Source organism: Larus michahellis, chromosome 3 (assembly GCF_964199755.1).
Source record: "Larus michahellis chromosome 3, bLarMic1.1, whole genome shotgun sequence".
NCBI classification, from domain to species: domain Eukaryota; kingdom Metazoa; phylum Chordata; class Aves; order Charadriiformes; family Laridae; genus Larus; species Larus michahellis.
The window spans coordinates 90,878,162-90,904,102 of record NC_133898.1 but is presented as its reverse complement, the minus strand read 5'-3'; the positions used below and the strand labels follow the sequence as shown (position 1 = coordinate 90,904,102).

The 25,941-nt window shown below is 37.6% G+C and overlaps 1 protein-coding gene across 1 annotated transcript in view; it reads right to left on the bottom strand.

Moving 5' to 3' along the window:
• The window catches only part of MDN1 (midasin AAA ATPase 1), a 105,158-nt gene that overhangs the window by 65,492 nt on the left and 13,725 nt on the right, over positions 1 to 25,941 (bottom strand). The window contains exons 8-33 of the mRNA XM_074581141.1: positions 25,443 to 25,546; positions 23,604 to 23,718; positions 21,780 to 21,973; positions 20,656 to 20,737; positions 19,850 to 19,945; positions 18,666 to 18,778; positions 17,946 to 18,094; positions 17,778 to 17,838; positions 17,025 to 17,236; positions 15,471 to 15,574; positions 14,305 to 14,449; positions 12,822 to 12,918; positions 11,121 to 11,234; positions 10,315 to 10,462; positions 10,035 to 10,145; positions 8,541 to 8,692; positions 7,889 to 8,067; positions 7,313 to 7,521; positions 6,094 to 6,240; positions 5,186 to 5,327; positions 4,923 to 5,057; positions 4,708 to 4,846; positions 3,601 to 3,739; positions 3,383 to 3,513; positions 1,730 to 1,874; positions 472 to 601 (exon numbers count right to left, since the gene is read on the bottom strand). Coding sequence (XP_074437242.1) covers positions 472 to 601; positions 1,730 to 1,874; positions 3,383 to 3,513; positions 3,601 to 3,739; positions 4,708 to 4,846; positions 4,923 to 5,057; positions 5,186 to 5,327; positions 6,094 to 6,240; positions 7,313 to 7,521; positions 7,889 to 8,067; positions 8,541 to 8,692; positions 10,035 to 10,145; positions 10,315 to 10,462; positions 11,121 to 11,234; positions 12,822 to 12,918; positions 14,305 to 14,449; positions 15,471 to 15,574; positions 17,025 to 17,236; positions 17,778 to 17,838; positions 17,946 to 18,094; positions 18,666 to 18,778; positions 19,850 to 19,945; positions 20,656 to 20,737; positions 21,780 to 21,973; positions 23,604 to 23,718; positions 25,443 to 25,546 — 3,493 coding nt within the window. The remainder of the gene's footprint in view (positions 1 to 471; positions 602 to 1,729; positions 1,875 to 3,382; positions 3,514 to 3,600; positions 3,740 to 4,707; positions 4,847 to 4,922; positions 5,058 to 5,185; positions 5,328 to 6,093; positions 6,241 to 7,312; positions 7,522 to 7,888; positions 8,068 to 8,540; positions 8,693 to 10,034; positions 10,146 to 10,314; positions 10,463 to 11,120; positions 11,235 to 12,821; positions 12,919 to 14,304; positions 14,450 to 15,470; positions 15,575 to 17,024; positions 17,237 to 17,777; positions 17,839 to 17,945; positions 18,095 to 18,665; positions 18,779 to 19,849; positions 19,946 to 20,655; positions 20,738 to 21,779; positions 21,974 to 23,603; positions 23,719 to 25,442; positions 25,547 to 25,941) is intronic.

Below are 25,941 nucleotides of genomic sequence, written 5' to 3'. Positions count from 1 at the left end.
ACTAAAGTAGGGACAGTTGTAGTTGTAGAAGCAACACGGATGGGTACTCTATATCCTAACAGGCAGGATAACTGAAGAGTAAGTCCATGCCCGCGCTGTTATAAATCCTTTTAAATTTGAGTAACAAGTCAGAAACACGTGATTCACAGTAACAGTGAAGCTGCTGGCAGAAACTGAAGTGCCAGTTCTTTCAACACCTTACACCAAAACTAAGATTAGGCTCTAAAGGGCTGGGGATCATTCAGCTACCTGGATGGTGGAGTAAATACAGCCTTGATCTTACTTACAGCTAGCCATATAACATACACAATGAAGGAAGAACAAAGTCCAAAGTATTTCAAAAATGTCCTCAGAGACGTACTTACAAGAAAAAGGGACATGGCGGTATAAATTCTGAGGAAAGTTTAGCAGCCTTGAAACTAATTTTTTTCTTAATAACGTATGAATTTCAACACAGAGGTAAATACCCACCTTCACTGTTCATTCCACCCAGAGACAATCCTGGATGAAGATTGTGTTTTACAATCTGCATCAAATCATCACGGCCATTGCTTTGTGGACACCATATTTCTGTAAATCTGTTGCGCAATGCAGGAGAAAGCTGCAAACAAGCAAAATGACAGAGCAATTCAATTTACATGACACGTTACTTAAGGTTGCAGTTAGCTGATAGCCTTGTAAGCCACAGTACTTGCGAACAATAAAGCGAACAAGATAGACCTTTCCTTCTATTTTTGACAAAGCCACTTTGCAGCAAAATCTTTGAGAGAATGTGGACTTTAATATTTCTAGCAGTGGCATCAATGCAGGAAACAGCTGATAAACGAGTAAGTTCAAAAGAATATGGGAAGTAACTGAGCTGGCTTGCAAGCACCAAGGCTCCATTTCATTCTAGGATGTCATGTCTCAAACAATGGCTACATAATCTCCCTTTGCTTACAGAACCGAACTACTACGTGAAAATTTGCGTTCAATTACAACTTGTTTCTGCAATTTCCTCTCTTCCTCTGGCTGAATTACTCAAGCAAAAATCATTATCACAAATGCAATGCAGAAATAAATCCCCTTTAAACACGAGGCTTTACAATGAGTTGTTCTGTACTGTAGAAACCACTTTAAATGGAGTACCCATCTTCTTTTGGGTAAAAGAGGTTGTAGATTTTTTTTTTTAAAATCTCAGTTCCCAACACTGCTTAGAGGTTTTGTTTTTGTTTTGGTTTTTTTAACAAAAAAACTTTTTCAAGTTACTTAAAGCCAAAGTTCAGAAACAGATTTTTTTTTTCATTTAATGAGAAAGGTCTTTTGAGATGTGATGTTCCTATTCACTAAGAACAACAAGATAACTTCTGTCACTTTCTGAACAGTATTACAGAGAATAATCTATTATGCAACTTCACACTACCCCAGACTCATGTTAGAGCTGGATTTACTTGCTTCGCAAGCCACATTTCCCATACTTGAGGTATTCTACATATCAAGTCTACCTAGAGTATTTAGAGGCCTAAAGTTTTCTTTGACATTCTGCTGAGTATTGACTTACATTGCCAAAACGACAGCACACACAAGTGATGGAAAATAGATACAACCTAATCCTCCTTCAGAGCGATGAGGCAGACGCCTACTATGAAACACAACCAGCAAGAAGCATTTTTGCCTTGCATCTCCAATCGATAACCAGTCAGTATGACCAGAAGATGCACGCTGTACTTCCAGTTACTTTGACATTTACCTCTTTTTTCCCAAAGTCACCTCCTGGGTTCATGGTCGCAAGGATACGAAATTTCTTTCCTGCAACTAGTAGTTCTACCTCATTCTCCTCATCATCTTGACCACCTTTTTCAGCAAGTACCAATGTCTTTTCAGCTTCAAGAATGCTAGAGAGGTTAAAAAAAAAAATAAATGTTTATTTCAAATTTAATTTCACACTTCAAAAGGTCACTTAAAAATGAAAATCACATGAATTGGCCTGACTTAACCTTCACTACCCCAGAACTCACATTAAAAATTTAAAATCTGTTCAGCCTCCCCAATTGAGAACACTTCTTAATTTTGTTCAGAAGGGAACTCTAGCCAACCTTGTTGATAAGGTTCAGTTCAAACAATCTCTCAAATAAACTTAATACTATATCTCACAGCTCTCTCTAAAAAAAAAAAGGCAATGGCAAAATTTATATTCGTAGGAGCTAGACAAAGAAACCTGCACAACGAACCGGTCTTCAAGCTGACAGACTACACATCTGAGAAGCATTCTACTAGCTTTTTGTAGTTTGGGGGGGATTTTGTTTGTGTTATTGGCTGTACTTCACCGTACACTAAGAGCTGTAGAAGTTGGAGCTGTTACCTGTTCAGAAAAACACTGCTTAGTATCACTGTCAAAACAAAGAGGTTAACTGAACTTTATGAAAGAAAGATAGCTGCAGCGATACAATGCAAAAAAGCCAGCTTGCAACAGAGAGGGTTTGGATACGGTAGAAAAAATAGCTGCTAATCATGGTAACAGAAAAGACTAAAACGTGGGATACTGCTGCAAGCAGATAATGAAGTGATTTTATTTTATTATTTAATTTTTTTTGCACACACACACAGAGGAGGGAAATAACTACATTTCTTTTGTGGTATTTGACAAGATGCATCATTTTCAAGAGCTCACTGACAGACTGAAAATATTAATATTGCAGATGATCAACTGGAATTTTAGTTTTATTTTCCAACTTGACTCATGCTGTAAACTGTCTTTAGATACTGTTTAAACTGTTTTAACTGAACTAGGGTTTATATTCTTAACTTCTTTTCCAAGGACGTGATTCATTGAATAAAGGGAATCCTTTCATCATCTTATTTTTGTCCATGAAACAAATACAGCAATTTGAGCGAAGATCAGTCTGTAGCAGCACTATAAAGCCAAATGGAAAGTAATGGAACCAACCAAAGCATTCAAAACAGACGTAATCAGCGTACCAACAAATATCAAGCAAACATCTACATATCTGCTTTTTAATCGAAGCACCTTTTATTTTTCCAGTTAAGACAAGACATCAAGACAAAGCAGTTTCGTCTTGTCTTACCTTACTATCTTTCCCCCTAGCTCTAATTAAAATTTCAAACATCAAAAATTGTTTAAGTATTACTGTGATTAAAACTAGCACCTCTTTCAGAGAGATGACAATTAGAAAATCAAAGCAAACTGGCACAGAAGTTGAAATACGAACAAGGCCAGTGTTATCTGGGTCATTCTTCCTTTCAGCAAGAAATACACGATTAAGAGAGCAGCTCACACAGGCCAGGAAACAAATGTGCCTAAAAACCTAGATTTACCCTGATCATGTCTGCATAATGAATAGACACATTAAGGATACTTAACACTAACACATTTAAGACATACCTGTTAAGTCGCTCTAGTACAGAATCATCAGCTAAAGAAATCTCATCAAGGAGGAAAAAGCCTTCCTCTTTAATGGCTAAAACAAGAGGTCCGTCACACCACTCAAACAGTCTAGAACCATCAGATTCTTCCTAAGAAACAGAAAAGGAAGTGAGAAGTCATTAATAACTGCTACTTTTTGGTCACGCTATCCAAACTACCATTGATGTAAGACAAACCTGGTCTTTCGACCTCTGTCTGACTGGACGCAGTCCTCCCAGGAAGTCTGAGGTTTCCATATGCAAGTGGCAATTCACCGAGTACAGCTTCTGATTTGTTAATGCTGCAAAGATCTGACATATGGTAGTTTTACCACACCTGCAACAAAATTTAATTGAGAGGTAAGAATAAAAAATAAATAAATAAATAAAAAAATCAGCTCACTTTGGACAGGATTCACTTTCACTGAATAGGTACGAGGCAAAGGCCCAGCATGCAAACTTCCTTCTGCTCCCTTCCTTGAAAGAAATGTACGCAAAGTGAAGCCATTTTTGGCACAACAACTGGTGCTGATTTGCACAAGATGCCTTTAAATAAATTTAAATCAATATCTGCATTGATGGATTTCTACAGGTTCAAAGTCAAATTTATTTCAGCCTGCCCCTACAGGTACTCAACTAACCTCTCATTTCACTAAACTGGAGATGCTACATGTCTACACTAAGCCTAAATCCAAGGGAGTAAACCGCTGAGTACCTAGAGTTCTCATTTATTACCTTAGTAATTTTACTTCTCCCTTTTCTTGCAGTTTTCTTCCCTTGTCCCCCACAAAAATTTACTCTTCTAATTTATAACCAGCATAGAAGCAGACAGCATCTACTTGCACGACCACCTTTACAGCATATAAGGCAGGGACTGGGGGAAGCAAAAGTAGTAGCAAGACTATATTCGAATTCTTAAAACATCTAAAGTGAATGTGCTCTCAAACAGAAAAATGTCACAATTCCCCAAAAGCAGTCTCTCCAGTGAGGCACAGTGAGATTCCACAGGGCACCTTGTGAAAGGTGGGGACAGAAGTCAGCTCATTTCAATTTTACTACTTTCTATATAGTTTCTACATAGTTATACATAATGCAGATAATCCCATTAAAGACTTGCGCTGAAAGAGATACAAGTGCTTCCCCCCTCAAAAGGGAACTGTGAAAAACAGCAGTTGGAAGTCTTCCATGACAGAGGCTTAAACGTCCCAGATCAAAGCAGCACTGAAGCCCACACAATCATTTTGTGTCTGACTCAGTGGCTGGTGCCAGCACTACAAAGAACGGCATCATAAAAAGCAAGGTTACCCAGTGTCTCCCACCAGCAGCACTGGTTCACCAAACTCCAGGGCTCTTCCCACCAAAATGGCAAGTCTCCTCATCCCTTGAGTCCAGACAATATGGTTAAAATCTCTCTCCATCACTGACATCCGCGTGGAGGATTTAGCTGCACAACACAAGGCAATCCATCAGCTTCAGTCACATCTACAGAACTACCAGTGTGGTCCTTCTAGGAAACTCACCCAGTAGCTTTTTGACACTTTCTCCTGAGAAGAGAGACTCAGGATATAGTTTTTTCTTGAAGTGTTTTTCAAGGACACTCTGAATAACATCCACCTCCTCCTGTTTCCTGACTCTGCCTGCCAGAAGCATAAAACCTATAAAACAGAGGAAAAGAGAAAGCAGTTACTACCTGGTTAATCAGCAACAAAAATTTATACTTAAGAACTAGGGTTAGAAGGTAGTTTTACAGACACTTTAAAAAACCTGAGGCAGCAGGGCTCACCATCATTTGCCAAGTGCTGAAGCCAGTCATATTCCTTCTCCAGCTGCTCTGCCAATCTGTACCTTTCAGCCCAACGGAACAGATCCCGCAGGGTAATGAACCCATGCTTCCCAGCAAACACTGTCGAACCTCTGCGGTAAGACTATCATAGGAACAAAATACAAAACGTGAGCCATTTTTTCATGAACCTGTCCAAATACTTAAAGCAAAGCTAATCAGAGCGCTCTGATGTGACACTTCTTCAAACAAACCGTTTTTTTTTTTTAAAGAAAGTGTAGTACAGTCATGACTCTCAAACTCGAATTATCTTTATGCAGGTACTTGATTATGTACCAGGAACAAAATATACAGATAATAAATATAAATACTAAGGTGAAAACACGTACCTAGAATAAAACAAAATACAAGCAAAAGACTAGATTCTACATCAAAATATGTTTGCGCTTTGAAACATGCTCCGGTTTGTGCTGCTGCAATTGCTTTTAAATTTGCAATAGTTTTAGCTACATACTAATTGCTAAATGTCTGTTAAACATAGGAGCATCAGAACACATCCAAAATTATTGCTTAAAAAAAAAAGTTACCAAATTTAGCATGACCCAAAGACAGCTACAAATCCTATACTGTACTCTGGATCCAGAGGAAGGGATTATTCTACACACCAAATCTTAAGGCCTTTGGTTATTAATTTTTTTGGCTGATAGCTTTCTCTCAAATCTGACATCACCTTCCCCATTTTCATCTTAACCATCAAACTAAGTACTTTGGTGTGTTCTGTTCCAGCAATTATGGTTCAGATTTTTAAATATCTGCCAGTTAGCAACACCTCCCCCTGCAAAGGAATTTCTATTACTTTGTGCTGAAATACGTTTGCATATCTTCTACAAAAAGAAGAAGGACTCTCATACTTGCAGGTCTAACATGACTTTGACAAGCTTGCTGCAATAAGAGGGTGGCAAACTGCATCGCTTGTGCAGGATGGTTTCCAGTTCAGCACTTGGCAGTTCATCAAAATGCAGTTCCACGAAACGATTTCTGAAGGCTCTGGACAAAACCTGAAATATGAGAACATACTATTGCTTGAACTTTTTCCTTTGATAGTCGTCATGTTATATATCTTCCCCTACACATCCAAAGGAAATATGGATAGTGTCATAGCATGCAAATTAGCACATACACATAAACATTGAAAGAAAGCATAAGAGACAGCCTGGATGAGGCCAAGAGCTTTAAAATGTGTTGTGTTTCAACTGCGGTAGGCAGCTAAGCAACGAACAGCCACTTGCTCACCCCCCCTACAACAGAACGGGGGAGAGAATCATAAGGGTAAAAGTGAGAAACTTGTGGGTTGAGATATAGACAGTTTAATAGGTAAAGCAAAGACTGCATGCACAAATGAAGCAGAATTAGGAATTCATCCACTACTTCCCATCAGCAGGTGGGTGTTCAGCCACTTCCAGGAAATCAGGGTTTCATCATGCACAATGGTTATTTGGGGAAACAAACATCTAACATCCCCTCTTCCTTCTTCTCCCCCCGGTTTTTATTGCTGAGCATGACACCACATGGTATGGGATATCCCTTTGGCCAGCTGGGGTCAGCTGTCCCAGTTGTGTCCCCTCCCAGCTTCCTGTGCAGCCCCAGGTGGGGTAGTGAGAGGTAGAAATGGTTCTGACACTGTTCAATCACTGCTCAGCAATAACTAGGACATCTCTGTGTTATCAACACTGTTTTGGTCACAGATCCAAAACACAGCACCATACCAGTCACTGAAGAAAATTAACTATTCCAGCCAAAACGGACACCAACAGCCTAAGTAAAATCTCTTCTCCAGTGCTCTTGAGCAAGAAATGCTGAGTCAAATGTACATGAACTCCAGTTCAGTAAAGCACTTAAAACTCAACTACTCAATATGAATAAGGAATTTAGTAACTGCAAAATAAGCAACTAACCTAAAGAGAACTTGGCTGTACTGAAAGTTAGTCCACAACCATCTCATCTTTACCTCTTGAGAATTTCATGCTAATTCTGTGCTACACATCAGAAAGTTTTCACATCACACTTTAATGTGCAAGAGAGATTCGCTCCCTACAGTCATAGCTACTCAAAAGAAGAGATTATACAGACCTTTCTGCCACCATAGAGTCCTGGAGGATTCTGTGTAGCAAAGAGCATGAAGCGAGGGTGAGCTCTGACAACTTCCTGGGTCTCAGTAATGAACAGCTCCCTGTTATCATCCAACAAACGGTTGAGAGCCTCCAGAACATCAGTGGGAGCCAAATTCAGTTCATCTAGAACAATCCAGTAACCCTTTCTCATTGCATCTATGAGAATGCCTTGGAGGGAACACAAAAAGTTGTAGTTAAAAATCTAACAAACTAAATCTAACAGAAGCATGCTGTTAAATACTTTTAGCAACCAGTTTTCACTCAGTATAAATGCTAATCCAGAGACAGAAGCAACAGTATTGTTTAAATTGCTGAATTCTTTTCTTTATGTCCAATAGGACAAGTACGATGAGGCAAACATGAACTCTTAAGAATTCACTGAAATTACATAAGTGATTATCATTAATACGCAACTACTAATTTTATGACAGGTCATCTCCCCATTGTAATAAAACAGAGAAGCTAAGCACAAAAGAAGAAAAAAAAGCAGTGAAGTGAGACAGGAATTTGGAGTAAATACAATATGCCCACTCACCTTCCTTAAATACCAACTTCCCAGAGGCATCTGATGTGTAACAGCCAATATATTCCTGGATGTCAGTATGCTCATGATTGTTAATCCTTACACAATGATTCCCAGTAGCAGCAGCCAACCAGCGAATTAAACTGGTTTTACCGACAGAGGTCTCTCCTTGAATCAGTACTGGATGAGTTCTAAAAGGGATAACCATAACAGTGGTTTAGGAGCATGAGTCATATCTTCCGCATACACAAGACATCAACTTTATTTGAGATTTTCACAGATCTACATTACCAAAATATCACTACTTAACTCACTTGGCGTATCCACGATCATACACCAAAAGGGGAACATAAGTCACTTTACCCCCAGGTGCTAACTGCTACCCCTGAAGCTTTACATGGCAGTGTGAAATAAACAGATTACTCTAACTGCAAATTTCTAGATTATCATTTACATAAAACTAGGTATGGCTTAAGTTAAGATGGCTTAAGGAGACAAGAAATATATGTATAAATTCAAGTCACTGTATAATGAAGTTAACTGTAAAGTAGAAGGAAAATGGACATTACTCATGCCAAACAATAAAGGCTAGACAGACACTATTTGAGGCCCAAATAAATATCTTTAACTTAGTTTTTTAACTGAAAATTTGCAACAGACTTACCCTGCAGACACAACTCTGGCAATATCTTTCAGATTAAGCTTAACTGAAGGGGTTAGCACATAAGTCTCATCTACAGTAGGTTCTTTATCCCCAGCTGAAATCCAGTATCCTTCTATAAGTATAAAACTCCCTCCTTGGGGTTTTGGTATTTGCTAAGGAGACATGACAGAAATAACAGGTTATACAAATGAGTTTCACTTTGCTAATGAAGACAACTACTGCTACAGCACTGCACTATATTCTGTAAGAAGTCATTTTAATTTAATCCCTGAGCACTCCTGCAGTAAGCACTGTCCCCTTGTCACAGAATGCAAGTTATGGGAAAAGCCTGACCAGATTATTTCAAGGTCATGAAGCAGGAATCTTTGCCAGTACCATGAAGATAAAAATGTCTCAAGAGTTCTAGCTCTAGCACTGAATTTTGAAGTACGCTTCCAAGCAGGAAATTGGCTTTTATCTTTTTATATTCATGTGTATTTTCTAATATGAAGAGTTTTATTATGAAACAAATACCTATCTCTTACAATGGGCTTCCCCATCCCACCTGCCCAGTCCCCCATGCAAACCCATGCTGGGCTCTCAGCACTAGTGAGATTCTTCCTTTCCCATCAGAGACAAAGCACAGGTGTTTGCTTCATATCCATATGTTCTGCATTCAGGTCTAAAAATAAAAAGCTTGTGAAAGCTCCTCAAAAGTCTGTGAAAGCTTTACAGTTGGAGTCACCGTATTAAGCTGCCCACACTCCACAATGGTGTAATTACTTGAACTTCCACATTTTTTTCAAATTAACAAATAAACCAGCTAACATATGGGTATTTATGGGAATATATAGGTATTTACGGGTATATGTTGGGAACTGCTGGAGAGGGTGCAGCAGAGAGCTACCAAGATGATTAGGGGAGTGGAACACCTCTCTTATGAAGAAAGGCTGAGGGATTTGGGTCTCTTCAGTCTGGAAAAAAGATGACTGAGGGGGGATCTTATCAACACGTATAAATACTTAAAGGGTGGCTGTCAGGAGGATGGGGCCAGGCTCTTTACAGTGGTGCCCGGGGACAGGACAAGAGGTAATGGGCACAAACTTGAGCATAGGAAGTTCCACCTAAACATGAGGAGGAATTTCTTTACTGAGAGGGTGGCAGAGCACTGGCACAGGCTGCCCACAGAAGTGGTGGAGTCTCCAACTCTGGAGACATTCAAAACCCGCCTGGACGCGTTCCTGTGCAACCTGCTCTGGGTGACCCTGCTCTGGCAGGGGGATTGGACTAGATGATCTCCAGAGGTCCCTTCCAACCCTATGATTCTATGATTTCAAGCAGAAGTAAAAAAATATGAAGGAGCAGTATTAATTTATTATTTTTTTTAGTTCTTATCTTTATAAGATGAAAAGCAGGACTGTGAGAAGGAAATACAGAGGAAAAATGCAGAGAAGGCACCTCAAAATAAATTCTACTCTGAATAGTAAACAGGTCTATATAAGCTTAGTTACCTACCTGCTTGAGAAGGCTTTTGATGTTACCAGAGACTATATGCTGGCAAATTAGCTTTTGAACTACTGGGTGAGAACCTCTGTCAAGCTGCGTCAGGAAACTCAAACAGAAGCCCTAAGAAGAATTATTTTCAGTGACAAAAGGAAAAATCGTTAGGAAAAAAAATACAGAGATTAAACAATCATTTCTGTTCAATACTGCACTTAGAAGAGAGGATTATCCTTTACCCAAACAGTCTTTGTAGTGAATACACACTGAAACAAACCCCAACATAGGTAATCACCTCATATAGTGAGCGTGGTATGCTGCTACATGGATTAGACGCTGCAAATCTCAATGCCCTGCAAAGTGTACGGAGACTATAGTGAGGTCTGTGGCCAGTTCCATCCACCAGCTTTGCTTCTGCTTCCTTTCTCACAGATAAATAAAAGCTGCAAAAATAAAGAGTGAAACCAGTTCAAGTTACGTAGTGCTGTTACTGAGCAGACCCCTGCTCCAAGGAATTAAACCCAAAGTATGAACACTTAAGCATATCTCCAACTGACACTTTTTCTAAAAGCTCCAAGTCAGGAAAGCCATGCCAAACTCTGCCATCTGTATAATCAGTGAAGGAAAGCAGCGCATATTTTAGAGCCGTATTTTTGAGAGCGCTTGATATACAGAGAATGACTATAAACTCAAAGTATTCTAAACATGTAACAGTTCTTCAGGTTAATACAGTGAGATAGTACACCTTAAACTGGGGGAAAGAAAGGTACCTTGATAAACACACGAGACTTCCATTGGTATGATCTACAGAAACAAACCATTTTAGTATCTCAAATGGGAAAGAGGACTGCAACAACAATGCTTTTTAACTGGTGCCACCAAAAAAAGCAATTCCAAATAAGGAAAAGTAAATCTCTTTCCCACAAGTACAAAAACCTTCAGAATGAAGACGATGGCTGTCTATCCTCTGCATAGCCTTAGGAAACGGCTAACTGCTGTGTGGGGAGCATTATAGTGTTTCCCAAACTAGCCTAACCACAAACTACATTTACATACTTTCTTTTTGTACCCAAGGATTTAAAGAGATTACAACCAACTTACTTCACAATTCCTTGTACTGTATTTTTGTTCACATTCAAGCCTCTCAGATAATCCATGATAAGAACTTGCAAATCTCCGTCATTTCTCAGTTCTTCTACATAAAGTTCAGTAAACCTGTAAGAATCAAATCAATCCATAACACTTATACATAAACTCATGTTATATATGATTCTCATGGTATATAACATTTAAAAATTTTTAAGCAGCAGAATACTGGGTTGTCAAACTACCTACAGACTGACTCAAGAATCAGAGTAATTACAAAGAAATTACTAGTAATACCTTATTTTTAAATAATTTATCTGAATTATTTCAACCTAGTAGACTGAAAATTAACTATGGGATGCTATTTTTAAAACTGAAATTTTAAACAATTTGCAGGAGATATCCAAACGTTACAGCCCAAACACTGACACAACAGGAGCACTTTTCAAAGTGTACTCTCTAATGATGTCTATTTTAAGAAGTGGACACTTATGAGATCACCCATTCTAATTTTGTTTTGACTAGCATATCCAGTACTAGCATATCCAGATTGTTTCTACTTTTACAAACATGCAGCTCAGCAATAATAAAATGAGAAAATTTGATAGTAAGCAAAGGAAGACTAGCAGCAAAACATGTACTCGGTGAAGTTCTGAGCATCTTTAAATACAGAGTGTTTCGCATTTAGTAGACTACACTGACAGCTCTAGTTAATGAGCATATTTTCTAACTGTTAGTTAGACCAGTGTATTTACATCAGGAGTTGAATACAAGTCTGCAGCCCTTCTATACTGTGCATTACAACTGCAAATAATGGCTCAGGACACACCACAGCAAATCCAATACAACAAGACCAATATTATTAACTTCAGAGGGGTGGATATTTTTGACAAATGCAAATATAAGTTCATTCAAACTTAACAAGCTGAAGTTTCCTCACTTTATTTTCTTTCACTACTAAGCAAGGAAAGCTAATAGCAATAAAACCTTACTTTGCCACTAATAACTGCGAATGACTAGTTATATATAGTAAGTGAATCTTTACAGCTTTGCACAGTGTTTCTGAACCTGATAAGGGATGACATGCACGGCTTTTGGCATTCATGAGGGAAACGTCATTAAGTACAAGCAGATCTTTGCATTCAGGAACCGGTGGTACAGAAGAATAGATCTGCCACAACTCCAATTTCCTGGCCACAGCTTAAACACTTGAAGATCACACATCAAATACTTCGATCATCATACATCTGTTCCACCCATGCAAACCACCTTCCTTCTGAGTAAAGAAGGCTGGATATACAGCTTTTTGCAAGGATCATCAACACTTCTGAGTCATCAAGAGAAAGGCTGCTAGACAGACACAAAGCACTTGTCTTTATTACACCCACCAGGAACACAAACTGCTGCACTGGCATTTCCAGGCACTGACAGTTCAATTGTAAAGAATGATCATTCCCCTGCCCCCAGTGACAACATTCTACACTACTGCTAGACCACTACTGCTCAGCAACTTCACAGAAGTATTTTCCTGATGCTATTTCATGAAAAGCCTTCCCCATGATGTGGAAAGCACCTCTCTCAGGAAGTTAATTTGAGTTCAGATTTATATCCTCAGGCTTCAAATAAGGCATTCTTCACTGGGTCAACTCATGAAGCTAGTTAAACTCTGAAAAAGAAAGCAACGAAGTATTTTGTCACAGAATCATTATTTCCTACCTGTTTCTTATTCCTGTAGGAAGATTTCTCTTTCCAACATCTGTAGCTGGATTCATGCATGCAAACAAGCGAAAATCAGGGTGACGGACAAGAGGCTCTAAATGAAAAAGAAATTAGAGATATAGGCTAATGTTAAACTCAGGATACTTATTATATTAAATGAGGTATTCTTCCTCTAAGACTGTTTCTCTTTTCTTCTACTACATTTTCTTGAAATGCTAGGGTGAAAAGTTTTCAGAGAATAAGCCCATGTAATTTTATCAGAAGTATGTCTGCATCTTTACAACAGCCACAGCCAAGTGAAACCCTGACTTTTATTTGTGCTTAACAGGATGTTTTAACAACACAAAACATTTCAAGAATTATATAAGCCTCTAAACTTGGAACTCCTTTTGTCTCTTTCAGAAGAATGGCCAGTGCTCCCTCAGCCAGGAAGAAAACCCAGCCTAGGAAGCTCATACAACGTTTGTCTCTACCTGTAGCTCCAGAAACAATATTCACCAATTGCATTTTTTACCTTTAGATGTGTACTGGGTCTGGCTGGGATAGAATTAACTTTCTTCACAGCAGCCTCTGTGGTGATGTTGAGAACACACAAAATGTTTTGGCTATTGCTGGCACAGCATCAAGTCTTTCTCTTTTTCCTCACTCTGCCCTCCTTCCCCAAGGGACTTAACTGGGAGTGAGCAAAAAGTTGGGAGAGGACACTGTTGGGACAGCTGACCTAAATTGGCCAAAGTGATATTCCCTACTATATAACTTCATGCTCAGCAATAAAAACTGGGGTAAAGGAAGAGGCAGATAGTAATTTTTGTCTTCCAAGGTGGCTGTTCCTTAGAGACTGGCTGGACTTTGGTCTGCTTGTGGGAGCTGGTTAGTGACTGCCTTTGCATCACTTGTTTCACATGAGTTTTCTGGCTTTTACTCTTCCTAATCTCTCCCCCATACTGCTGGGGGGGTGCTGGAGTGGAAAGAGTAAGTAGCAGTATAGGTGCTTAGCTGGGTCAACCCACAAGGACTCAGAAAAATCAAAGGCCTTGTCTATGTATTTCTAGCTGGAGAACAAATATATTCTCAGGATCAGTGAAAGACAATTACTACAGCAGCAACTAAACCTGACGTCCCATGCCCTTAGCTGTCAAGCTACCACAACTTTATAAAAAAAAAAATAAAATAATGACACTCCCTGAATAGTCCTGAAAGACAGGAATGCTTACTAAAGCCTCTAGAGAGAGATTCTCCTTGTAGAATCCAAAGCGACAGAAGTTACAACAATTTCTGCATGCTGAAATCTCCTGAGCCACATTGACTTAAAACTCCCACTTCTTCCATACAAGTATGAAGTCTAGAGAGAACACATTGTTCTCTTCTGCAGATGTTCATTTTAATAGTAAATGTTCTCAACTTATATTGAGTCACTTAAGATAGGTAATTCAACTAACTGGATTGCAAGATACAGCATAAGCAAGCACAGAAATAGTACCTGTGTCTCCTCTGTCTAGTAATACCAGTGACCCAGATGATCCTTCCAATAAACCACTCAGGCACTCTAAAGTCTCTGCTGCAGCCAAGTTAATCTCATCCAATAAAATCCACTCTCCTTTTTTGACTGCTTGTGCCAGAGTACCCTAAAAATAAGATCAATTTGTTAATCATGTCAACAGCAGCGATATAACAACTACAGCATCTGTATACTGAAAATACTTGTTTTGCAGTCTATGGGCTGATTAGACAAATGGCAATTCCAGACCTTTTACAGCAATAGCAATTTTACTGCTCTCCCTCAATAACAGCAATTATTTCGCAAGTCACAGAAGTCAGACAGTTACCACCATTATCAGCTACCATTTTAATTGGTTCAGATATAACACAATTAAGCCCCCTATTTGTGCAATGCTGCCTGTGAGTGATGCTCATCACTGTGGTGCATAAACTTCACTGATACCACTATGAGAATAAAGGCAGTTAATCTAAAGAAATCCAAACAAAGACAGAAGCAATATTATGTTCCTCAGGGAACTGTTAATTAAAACTATACTTAAGTCAAAGGTTCTCCAACTACTTATATGGTCATTTGTTAGAAACAGGACTGGCCAACATTTTTACACATTTTACATAAAATTTTAAAGTATATAGTGAGACTAACAGGGTGACAAGGAATAAACATGCATAAACCATACATCATAGTTTCCCCTAGTCACGCTTACTGTCATTAGAATATCATACCATGGGTTTGAAACATTTGAAAAAAAAAATCACTTCTAGATAAACAGCATAGATTCCTAATATTATATCCTTCGCGGGAAACCTCAAGCAGGAGCACGTCCTACTGGAGATTGGTCAAGATGTGTTTTCTAATGTCATACGCTTGAAAAGATGATATGACATACTGCTGATAATCTTTTACCATACCAGTCCTAATTCCTACCATACAGCACTGAATTAATGTGTTACCACAAAACATTCTCCCACCCCCCATCTAACCACCACCTCCTTGCAGCAGCACACTTCGTTCCAGAGTTATGATGGAACAAGTTCTACTTCACAGCAAGATTCTTGCCAGGAAGTTATTTATATAATACTGATTGAAAAGCCTTTTAAATGCTCCTCCTTATTCTTCCTAGCATCAAAATGCAAATCTCTAAATACCTCAACAAATGCAAAGAGAAGAGCATTTTCTGTCATTTTCATCTGTTGATGAGCATGATTCAGTTTCAGACCAAATGCCTCCCACTTTTCCTTCAGTGGTGAGCCTACAAGCAAAACAAATAGCACAGAACAATAGCACAAAAATGTTTAACAACAGTATTTTAATCAAGCTGTTTCAAGCATAGAGATACAAGAGTAAGCTTGGCTGAGCAATGAAAACGTTGAAGTTCTACAGATGACATCTCATCAATTTAAAAAAAAATAAATTATATTTTGCTGTTTGATTTTTGGTTTTGTTTGTTTGTTTTAATTTAGCTGAACACTATTGACATATGGCTACAAGTAACTTGCTATTCATTCCAGCATGTCCTAGCTTAGGCACAAATACCTATGCTGCACTTGGTTCCAGTATGACTGTTAGCACTCTCCAATTTCCAGAGACTGAAAGAGGCATCTCAGAAAAATAAATCCAAATTTACAAACCTTACGACAGAACAGGTTAACAATGCTCAATCCAGTATCAGTTAAAACACTGTTGCTTAACAGTTATGACATTATTGACTATTGCACTTATTTCAGTTATTTGTTTAAAGTCACAGTGTGAGGAGGTATATGCAGCATCATGACTTAAGCTACTAGCGTTGCAAGCTACAGATTTCAGCTTGTCTTTATTTTAGGATTGTCAATACTTGCTACAAGTGGTCTTTAAAACCTCATCTTTTTTTACATTTGTGGGCATTTATTTTAATATCTGCATATTCAGAAGAAGAGGGAAGACAAGGTTCATAGTTAAGTTTACTTGGCCCATACTGAATGAAAGCTACCACTTCACTTGTTCAGCAGGTCAAGAACCAGAAACCACTTCACGCAAGACGAAGTATTAATACTGCCTCCGTCCCAAATGGGTTGTGAAGTTTAAAACAAGAAAAACATTTATTTGGAGGCAAAACCACAATGAATCAAAGTAAAGAACTATGCAAGTCAGCATCACTGACAGCAAAACCAAAGTTATCGGAAAGCTCTGAGCAAGCTTTTAAAGTCATTACTACCTTAAGAGAGCTGTTACTTTGGATTTGGGGGTTTTGTTGTTGTTGTGTTTTGCTTTGTTTCTAAAATAGGATATATTTGTGAGACCTAATGAGGTTCCAGGACTGAAAGTATGAATACATTCATATGGAAGACTGCCACACAGAAAACTAGGACTGTTCATCAACACAGCAAACAAGTGCTGAGTGGAGATGAGATGTCAAGGGCACCGTAGGTCAGACAAATAAACCTTCAGTCTATCAGAGATAGCTACCAACAGTGACGGATTAGAAAGAAACAAACCCCATGCTAACAGTATTTTGAATATTATCTTGTAGACATAGATTGCATTTTTCAAAACCAGAAGAAGGAAGTAATAGAGGGATGAAAAAAACAACCCAAACAAAAACAACCCACCACAACCCCCCCCCCAAAAAAAATATCAACAAACAAAAAATTAACTACTGTTTATCTGCTCTGCAATGGTTCACCGCTAATGATGTGTGTTTGATCAGTATGAATTCTCACCAGATGCATTTTCTTTTGCTTCCTTATTGATAGCAGATTTATGAATATGCTGCATTAGTTTTAGCAGATCATGCCAACGTTTCTGCCTGTAGCAGGTCTGGATATGTCCCAAAAACGTCTGATTTTTCTTTCTAGAAAATGTCTGAGAGAAGAGTTCTTCAAAAGACTCTCGAAGAGGTAGCCAGATCAGCTTGTTATCCACAGGCTTGTAACTGAAGAGAAGCAAAAGAGTAATTACTTATTTGTGACACAGGAACTAGCATCTGTGAATTAACAAAAACTGTTACTGAAAAAACAATATTGTGCATGAAGGAACCTGGGTTTCCATAGTTTTTTACTCAACTAATGAGCAAAGTAAAATTGCACATATTTAAATGCAACTTACAAGGCAATTTTATAAAGACAGGACCACCCTGATAAGAAAAATATTTTTACTACTACCAACCAGTACGTCCAGTGAATATTATGTCGTATTTATATTGAACAGCTTAGCCATTTCTAAAGAGTCACTGGGTTGTGCTTTTAAATGACTCCATCACACAGAAATGTGCACAGAATTTACTGAAACAGCCTCTGTTCTTCAGCAAGGACAAGAAGGTTTCTGCATGCAAACATGTTTGAGACATTTATGCTACTATGAAACAGATACGGGCCTAAAAACAGTTGATACCGCAACTGTACTTGCGTTAGAAGCTTGTTCTAATACTACCAATTTGTTATGTAGAACAGACAAAACAGTAATCAGTGACTCACCCCCCTAATAGATCTGCTGTGTCACTTTGTTGGTTCATGTTGATAACCCTCAAATGGTGTCCTTGAAACAGAAACAGAAAGCACCATCGATTTATGGGGGGTTTTTTTGTTTGTTTGTTGTTTATTAGATCATCTTCATGTAAGTCACAGCCTTCACACTTTATTTACCTGTAATATGAGCAAGGTACTGAACAGTTGAGGTTTTGCCAGTTCCTGTTTCACCAACCAAAAGCACAGGCTCTCCTTTGTCAACACAAACTGCAAGCTGTTCAATCAATACTGCAGATGGCCGTGTGGCAGCAAAGGTTTGTTTTGATCTGGAAAAACAGAGGAAGCAACTCAAACCCAAGATTTATCAAGGAGTTCATTTCCATTTTACCTTTTCTTTTTTTTTTTTTTTTTTTTTTTTTAGAGAAGTAGTTGAATTCAGGATTTATTTTTTTTTTTTAATTAAAAATATACGTTTGGAAAACTTTGTTCCAAGATACCCTTATAAGATACTTTTGAATTTCAAGATACAATCTAGACATTCAGGGTTTCCAAAGAACTTCCTGCCCAGTGGAGTTAAAGCCACATACTACAAAAATATCTCTTTACAAAGATAGATCCATCAAAATCTTATTGTAACAGCTATGGATGCACACTGTTTTGAAGAAACTCTAGTTCAAAAGAAGCTGAAAAGTTCCGTGCTTTGGCTGCCAGAAGTATGATGCAGACAGTCTTAAAGATACACAAGGAAAAGCTCAGGTCACAAGAGAAAGAACTCATCACGTTCCTTTCATTAGACTGAGAATATCCAATTTTTATTTTTTTAATCCTGTGACTTGCAATCTGTTCTATTCCACCACAAAATATTTCGATTCTCATGGAAATTACAAGATATTCTACCTTTGTACAGTGAGAGCCTGGGTTTGTTTCTTCATGAGATGCACTCTTCCGACAGAGACTTCTTGTTCCCGTATTAGAATTTCCGGTTTATAGAGTTCACAAAAGAACTCCACCTGTGAAGAAAGCATCAACATTTCCAATACTAATGTTGCCTACAACATCACGCTAAGAACACCCGTCATACGCTACCAGTATTACTTTGCAGCAAGCTAATTTTTCATTGTAAGATTTAATATTTTGCAGGTTTTACATACTTACCACCTAAAATACTGATGGACCTCAAAAGTGTTATTGTCTGTACAAACAACGACTTTCCATTTAACAACCTGGTAACGGGTCTATGCCATTATATTTCTACTTCACCTACTTCCATGGTAGTTCAACTACATAAACTTGAACCTGGGAACAGTTATCTTTAATAATAAAAAACCTACCTCCCTTCAAAAAAGATTGGTGAATACCTCGGTGTAAACAAGGATATTTTGCCATTAGCAGCACATAATACACTCCTGTATTGAAATAATACAAAAGAAGGACAAACAGAAAAATCCATAGAAGTTTCAGGGATCCATCTGTCCACCCAGCTGGCAAGTTTTTTCATCTTGAAGTAACAAAGGAGGGAATTTTCTTTGCAATCAAACTACCATAGTCAGAAATAGCTGACAAAGTAATGATTTAGTTTAACTCAGCCATTTATATCACACGCTATTAACTTATAGAGAGTTACCAGCCTCTAGAGAGGTACTTGATTTGGGTATTGATGATTACAGAACAAGTAGTAAAGAAGATTATGTTTCTCTCCAATGTCTTTAAGTTGATTAAAATTCACTGTAACCACCAAAGAAAAAACACATTCTTCACTATTGTGTGCATCTAGCAGTATCATGTGCTTAGACAACTGTGCTGTTCCAGCTGTGTGATCCTTCTTTTGCATGATGAGGCATTTGCAACCTGCTCTGGAACAGGTTCACTGTAGCATTCAGAGAAAAAAAGTGCAGCTGAAAATAAAACAGGATAAAAACATAGACGCTGGGATAGTACAGAGAACAAAAAAAGTGTTTGGGACAAAGAGGTAAGCATAATTTTTAAGAAAAACAGCAGAACACATTTAAATTAATCACTAGAAAGATTGCAAGTTATAGAATATTATCAATAGACAACATATTAATTATAGCTCAACATACCTTTTTCTTGGAAATGTTTAATTTACTTCCAATAACTTTTGCCATTTTCTGTCTGCTCCCTTGGTTGGACAGCATAGCTGTGAAACAGTCCAATGCCTGTCAAGGGGAAAATAAAACAGCTTCTTCAATACAAATTCTGTGTGATATGAGCTGACAAGGACCACCTTAATTTACACGAGCCTGACCCCAATCCAGCCATGGTACATAAAATTATTTCACTGTCCACAGATAGAGTCAAACAATGGAGTTCAAAAGGGTGTAATAAGAACTTCTAAACTCTGTGATGTAGTGGGTTTCTACTGCAAGTAAAAGCTTTTCAATGTCCAGTCACAGAAGCTATTTTTAGATGAATGGACCAAAATGGAGATGAAGTAATGTTGTAAGATCTCACGTCATAAAACTACCTCTGACTGATGCACACTTGAAAAATTCCAGCTCTGGAATATGAATTGATGCATAGGAAAGTAAGAAAGAAGCCTCATATTACAAGAAAAAGGAAAGATCTTAAAACATTTACTCTCAGACACACGCAATCCCACCTCATACCAGTTAAAATTATGCTGCAGCATTCTACTTGTACGACAGTAGTAAGCCTGAACTGGCTTTTGGCACATTACTGCAAACAGTTTTCTTAGTAGTAAGGAAAGTCCCCAGTTGACAGATCACAAACATTCCAACTATGATCCAATTGCTTCAGATAAAACTATACATAAATTTCCATCTCACATTCCCAAATTGAGTATTTTCACATTTGTGAGACAATACTAGAATTTGGGTAATAATTTCTGGATCAAGTCTTACCGCACCTCCTGAAAAATATTCACTGCTGTGGTTGAAGAATTACTGTTGAAGTTGTAAGCAATCCTGCTGCACCAATTCAGTAAGTCTCTAAAAAGAAAAAACAAAAATATTTTATACAACAAAGACAAAACACACAGCACCTTCTTTCATGTTCAGGTTAGGTCATTATGTCGTCTTCCAACAATTGCACATTTAGTTGTTGTGCTAGTTGTACACAGGAAGACACATATAAATCTGATCCTAATTCTAAAGAGTAGCTGAGCACAGAAAGACTAACAGTGTTGCTTTCAGATACGTTGCTTAGAAATAGATAATACACACTCCATTAAACCATAAAGTAAATATGAAATTGAAAAAAAATGAAAAGCAGCAAGTTTTTCATCCAGAAAGGTAAAAACCCCCTATTTTTTGAAGATACCGATTCCTTATCCACAACAAAATCTTCCGAAAGGCAAGAAAAGGAAACATTAATTCTAGAAAAACAACTTCACAAAAATACGAGGTACTACCCACACCTAGTATTTACTGACCAATTCACAAAGCACTACTGGTTACAGAAATTCCACATGACTAGAACTGACATTTGGTATGACAGGAAGAACTAATTGAACATTGAGATGCATTTTATCATAAAAATTCTAAAATTAATAGTACACTACAGATCTGGTTATTTTCAGTCATCTGTTAGTTAGGATGCTGTGAGGGTCTAATACAAAATTATCTAGGTAAGCAAATATATTGCTTAAAACATTATCTACTGGCTAGCATGAGAACATTATACGCTACAATTCAGTCAACAGTTCTTAACTGGATCTGATATTTTGTGTTAAAATTAATTGAGAAGTAATCCATATAGCTCACCAACACATATAACGAAACCCACACTTTTTCCTCAAAAAAATGAAGTTATAGCAAATAGGAAGTCTTAAAAAAATTCAGATCAAGATTTTTTAAAAAATATCTTAATCATTATTTTATAATGAAAAGTGGATTTTTCCAATTTCTTATGAAATTCCAGTTTAATTAAAACTGTTTTTAAAAAATTAAGAAAAATAACAAAGGTAAACGCATCTATCTCTCCAGGTAGCTAACTAAATTTCCTCCTAATAAACATATAAAAAAAGACAACCTTAGAGATAGTTCTCGTCCTTCCAGATTTGGTTTCTTATTTTCTGATCTTGATTCTGATGAATCTTCTGGTATGTGCCTGGAGCCAGAAGTGCTGTTTTCTGATGCCTGATACTTGTCTCCTGTAAGGTGAATGTAAATGTCTAACAAATGATCAGTTACAAGAGCAAGGTTGGGGTATTTTCTTTGAAGAACCTGAAAAAAAAAAAGAAAAAAGTTAAAAACCTCAAAACAAAAAAAAACCTTTTGCATCAGAAAGAAACCACGAGCCCCCCCAAATTTTAATAGGATACACTTCAATAGATACTGAAGCTAGCATGCTGCACAAACCTGCTCTCTTGGAATCTTTCATCTGAAGAAAAGAAGTCATTGTGACTTGTATGATATCAGTGTAGATGCCAAAAAATAATTTTGCCAATTCAACTGTACTCCAATTCATTTAATAGATTTGCACAAATAACAACAAGAAGAACAAAAGCTACATTCAACCCTAATCTAAACTCAAACCACGATCATACAACTTTACAACTGATAACAAAAGTTCTTACCTCCTGTCCTTCTTTGAATGACTGAATTTTTTTGAGTATTCAAGTTATCTATTCACTGTGCTGACAAAGACACATTAAGGGGATAATTTTTCTTCTCTAATTTCCTTTCAGCTCAGTTCTCTCCACTAAAGCTTGCCAACCAAAATTATTGCTTCCCAAAATAAGCTTTTCACAGATACGGGCCAGAAAGACTGGTCCCACCCTGCCAAACTGACTTTTAAGATTAACGAGAACATCATCAGTCTATTTTCAAGACATGCAATTGGGTGTCTTCTACCACTGTCTCTTCTTCTACTACTACACAGTGTTTGATTGATTTATTTTTGTGACTTGAGCTACAAAGTTACAAAAAAGAAGCAGAAGAACCTAGTGGTAAGTGACACATTGAGCACTGAAGCTTCCTTTTTTCTTAAGGTTTTAACAGCCAAGCTTTACTTGAATACTGGTCCTTTCTGGAGGTCATCTTCGACATCAGTTCAGCCACACAGCCTTTTTTACTACTACAATAGTGAGTACAACAAAATCTACAAGTATGAAGTAAGTGCTGTTCTTGTTCCTTTCCTAACAATTAACTGACAAATATCAAAACAGAAAACCACAGATATTTAAGGTCACCCGTAACTGCGCTGGCCGCTGAATGGGCTCCAAGGAGTGAATAAATCTATCAAAAAACTACCTTCTTCATTCTAGAAAATTCAGAAAATTCTTCTGCTCAAGACTATTCAGCCCCTTTTCCCTTAGGCAAGGCTCTTTTGAAATCAGATCCTATTCTGAGCTCTGTATCACAAGGAGAATCCCTAGAGAATTCTATTTTCATTTTAGCCCTGGGCTCCTTTAATTTTTTGAAGGACTACACAAAGCAAACATTCCCTAGAGATGCTAACAAAAGATGTCAATAGAGACAGTTATTTGTAGTTGGTAACTGACCAACTACTTTTAACCTCAAAGCTTAGAACTCAGAATTAGAGTAAACCCAACTTTTTTTTCTTTTTCCCTCTGTTTTTACGTATCTGTCAGCTACAAAATGGCAAAGTAATTTGATTCTTAGACCCATTCAAAGCAGAACTGTGTTTGCCACAGCAAGTTCCATGAATCTTTGTCCAATGCACTTCAAATTTTCCTCACAAAGTGCCCATTTACTTCAAAATTGGCAGGATAAATCTAAAACAATAAGGGTATATTGGAGATAAAAATAAGGATCAAATTTATTACTGAAAAACATTTATTACCCTTAATTGAAACAATTATTCACAAGCCACAATAAAGCAACATAATACCTCCTTGAGTTCTCCTTTGCTCATGTTATCCAGATGTATTTTGGTCCAATATTTGTCCAAAAGAGCAGCGTGGCTGCTCTGCTGTCTGTACCAACCTCCACCACAACTGAATATCCTAAATCAAAACAACATGAAGAAACACGGTATATTGTGTCTTGCTGAAGAATTCAACATTTTCAGTGCGTTCCTGTGCATCAAAGAACATTTTACATATTGCTGCTACAGTATAATGTGCGTGCACAGATCACCCACTGTTTGTCACTGTACTGTCACGTAACCTACCTTGCCTATCTCTGCTTTTCAAATTACCTGATCTTTTCTCAATGTTTTTCCCCATGTATTGCAAGATCTCCTTAGAGATACTTGCAGAAAGACAACTGACAAAAAGTTAAGTCTACCAGAAGCAACATACAGAATCCTTTATGAAGGGAGGAACCTGACAGAAGTGGCCTGGGAAGTATCTTCCATGGATCCTAAATGATCTGTGCTCTATTGCAGATATGCAGGAAAAGCATCTCCAGCCCCTGTCCCCTCCAGTCCTTCCTGATTTTTTTCCCCCTCATTCTTCAGGCTCACGGTCTTTTCCATCATATATATTGTTCTGTTTTGGATTTTTTTTTTTCCTGCACAAGTAACTATGTAGCCATGCGATATACCCACTGTGGGAGTAGTCTTGCACCTGCAAAGCATTTGATAAATCAGCTTGTGGCTTGGGTTTTTTTTTTCCTGGTGTTTTTTTGTTTGTTTGGTTGTTGTTGGGTTTTTCTTGGTATTATTCCACAGCTGGAAACTGCAACAGACTTACTGAATCTGCTCTGGAAACTATAATTTGCTGCTATACAAACTGTTGACCAAAAATACAGAAGAAAATCTGATTAAATGAGGCCACCAAAAGAGAGTTGAATCCAAAAGACTCAATACCAGAAAAATAGATCAGAGAAATATAATTAAAAAACAAAACCAAGTTTGTGGAAGGAAGACAAAACCAGGAAAATTTGTTAAAGGCTTTGAAGTAAACTACTAATAATTTGAAAACCATGTAACTATTTCCCTTCTAGATATCCTAACCTTTAATCTTGATAGAATATTATGTCTTAATATACAAGAAGACATTCCGACATCTGATGCATGAGCCATTACAACAGTGAAAGTGTCAGGAAGAGTACCTTAAATCTTTTTCTAGTTAGAAAACATTACAAATATCTGTATTGTCACAAGACTTTCACAAATCAGATTTCCTTAAAAATTTTTCTATTTCTTTTTTCATGATTCCAAAATAAAGTAACTTTATCTTATTATAGATGCAGGGTTCACTTAAATTATTCATGAAACTCTTAAAAAAAAAAATCTTCTAGGGAACATGTATACAACTGCTCAAGGAGATGGAATAAAAAAAAAAACCAACCCCAAAACTAATCATTCAATAGTTAGACTACCAACTACCCCAAGATCAGCAAAACTAAAAAATAATTTACACGGATGCTGTTAAAACTAGCAAGTTTAAGATACCTTGTGAATATCAATCATAAACCTTCTTCACACAGTAATTGCTGAGTGGTATTTTGTTTTGGCAAGAGCTTGGTTTTGTAGGGTTTCCCCTGGCAAGTTTCATTCCTTCAGCCTTGTTGAAGTGACCTTTCTGTACAAAGACTGGATTCACCTAGTAGTAATATAAGGCTGCTCTAAAGCAAAAAAAATCCTTACACAACTTCTATAGCTTCTATCACTTGTTAATTGGAAATTGCTAAAATACTCCCGCCCAAGTACCTTGCATTTTCTCTCTTTATCTTAAAAATAAGATATCCATGCTTTTAACCTAATTTAACTTCACAAGCCTACCTCCTGGTTGCAAAAAACTGGAATCCCGATGCTACTTTTAAACAGTCACCACGACCAGGAATCAGCAACTCTTTTTTTTCCAAAAGAGGAATCAGCACAGAGATCTGGAGAAGAAGAGAAAATTTATAAAACTTTCTTTTTTGTGAAGCTGTAACAGACAGCACACCCATCCACACTCATTTCACACTTCAGATGCTAGAGCACTTCCACTGAGCACCATATTGCCAGCAACTGCTGTTCCCACAGATTGCGCTTCCAAGTGATGCTAGCAGGAATTGCAAATGTAATTTTAATCAGCAGTGGAAGTCATAGGTGTAATGTTTACCTGTCTTCTTTCTTTTGTATCCAGATTTAATGATAAGAGAATGGAAACAACGGCCTTTACACTGCAAGTCCAAATCAAAACTATTTACTTTGAATTGTCAAATGAATTATTAGACACTTTCGCATCAGAAGCCTTATTTTCTTTATCTGCCTGAACTAAGATGAGCTGCATCTC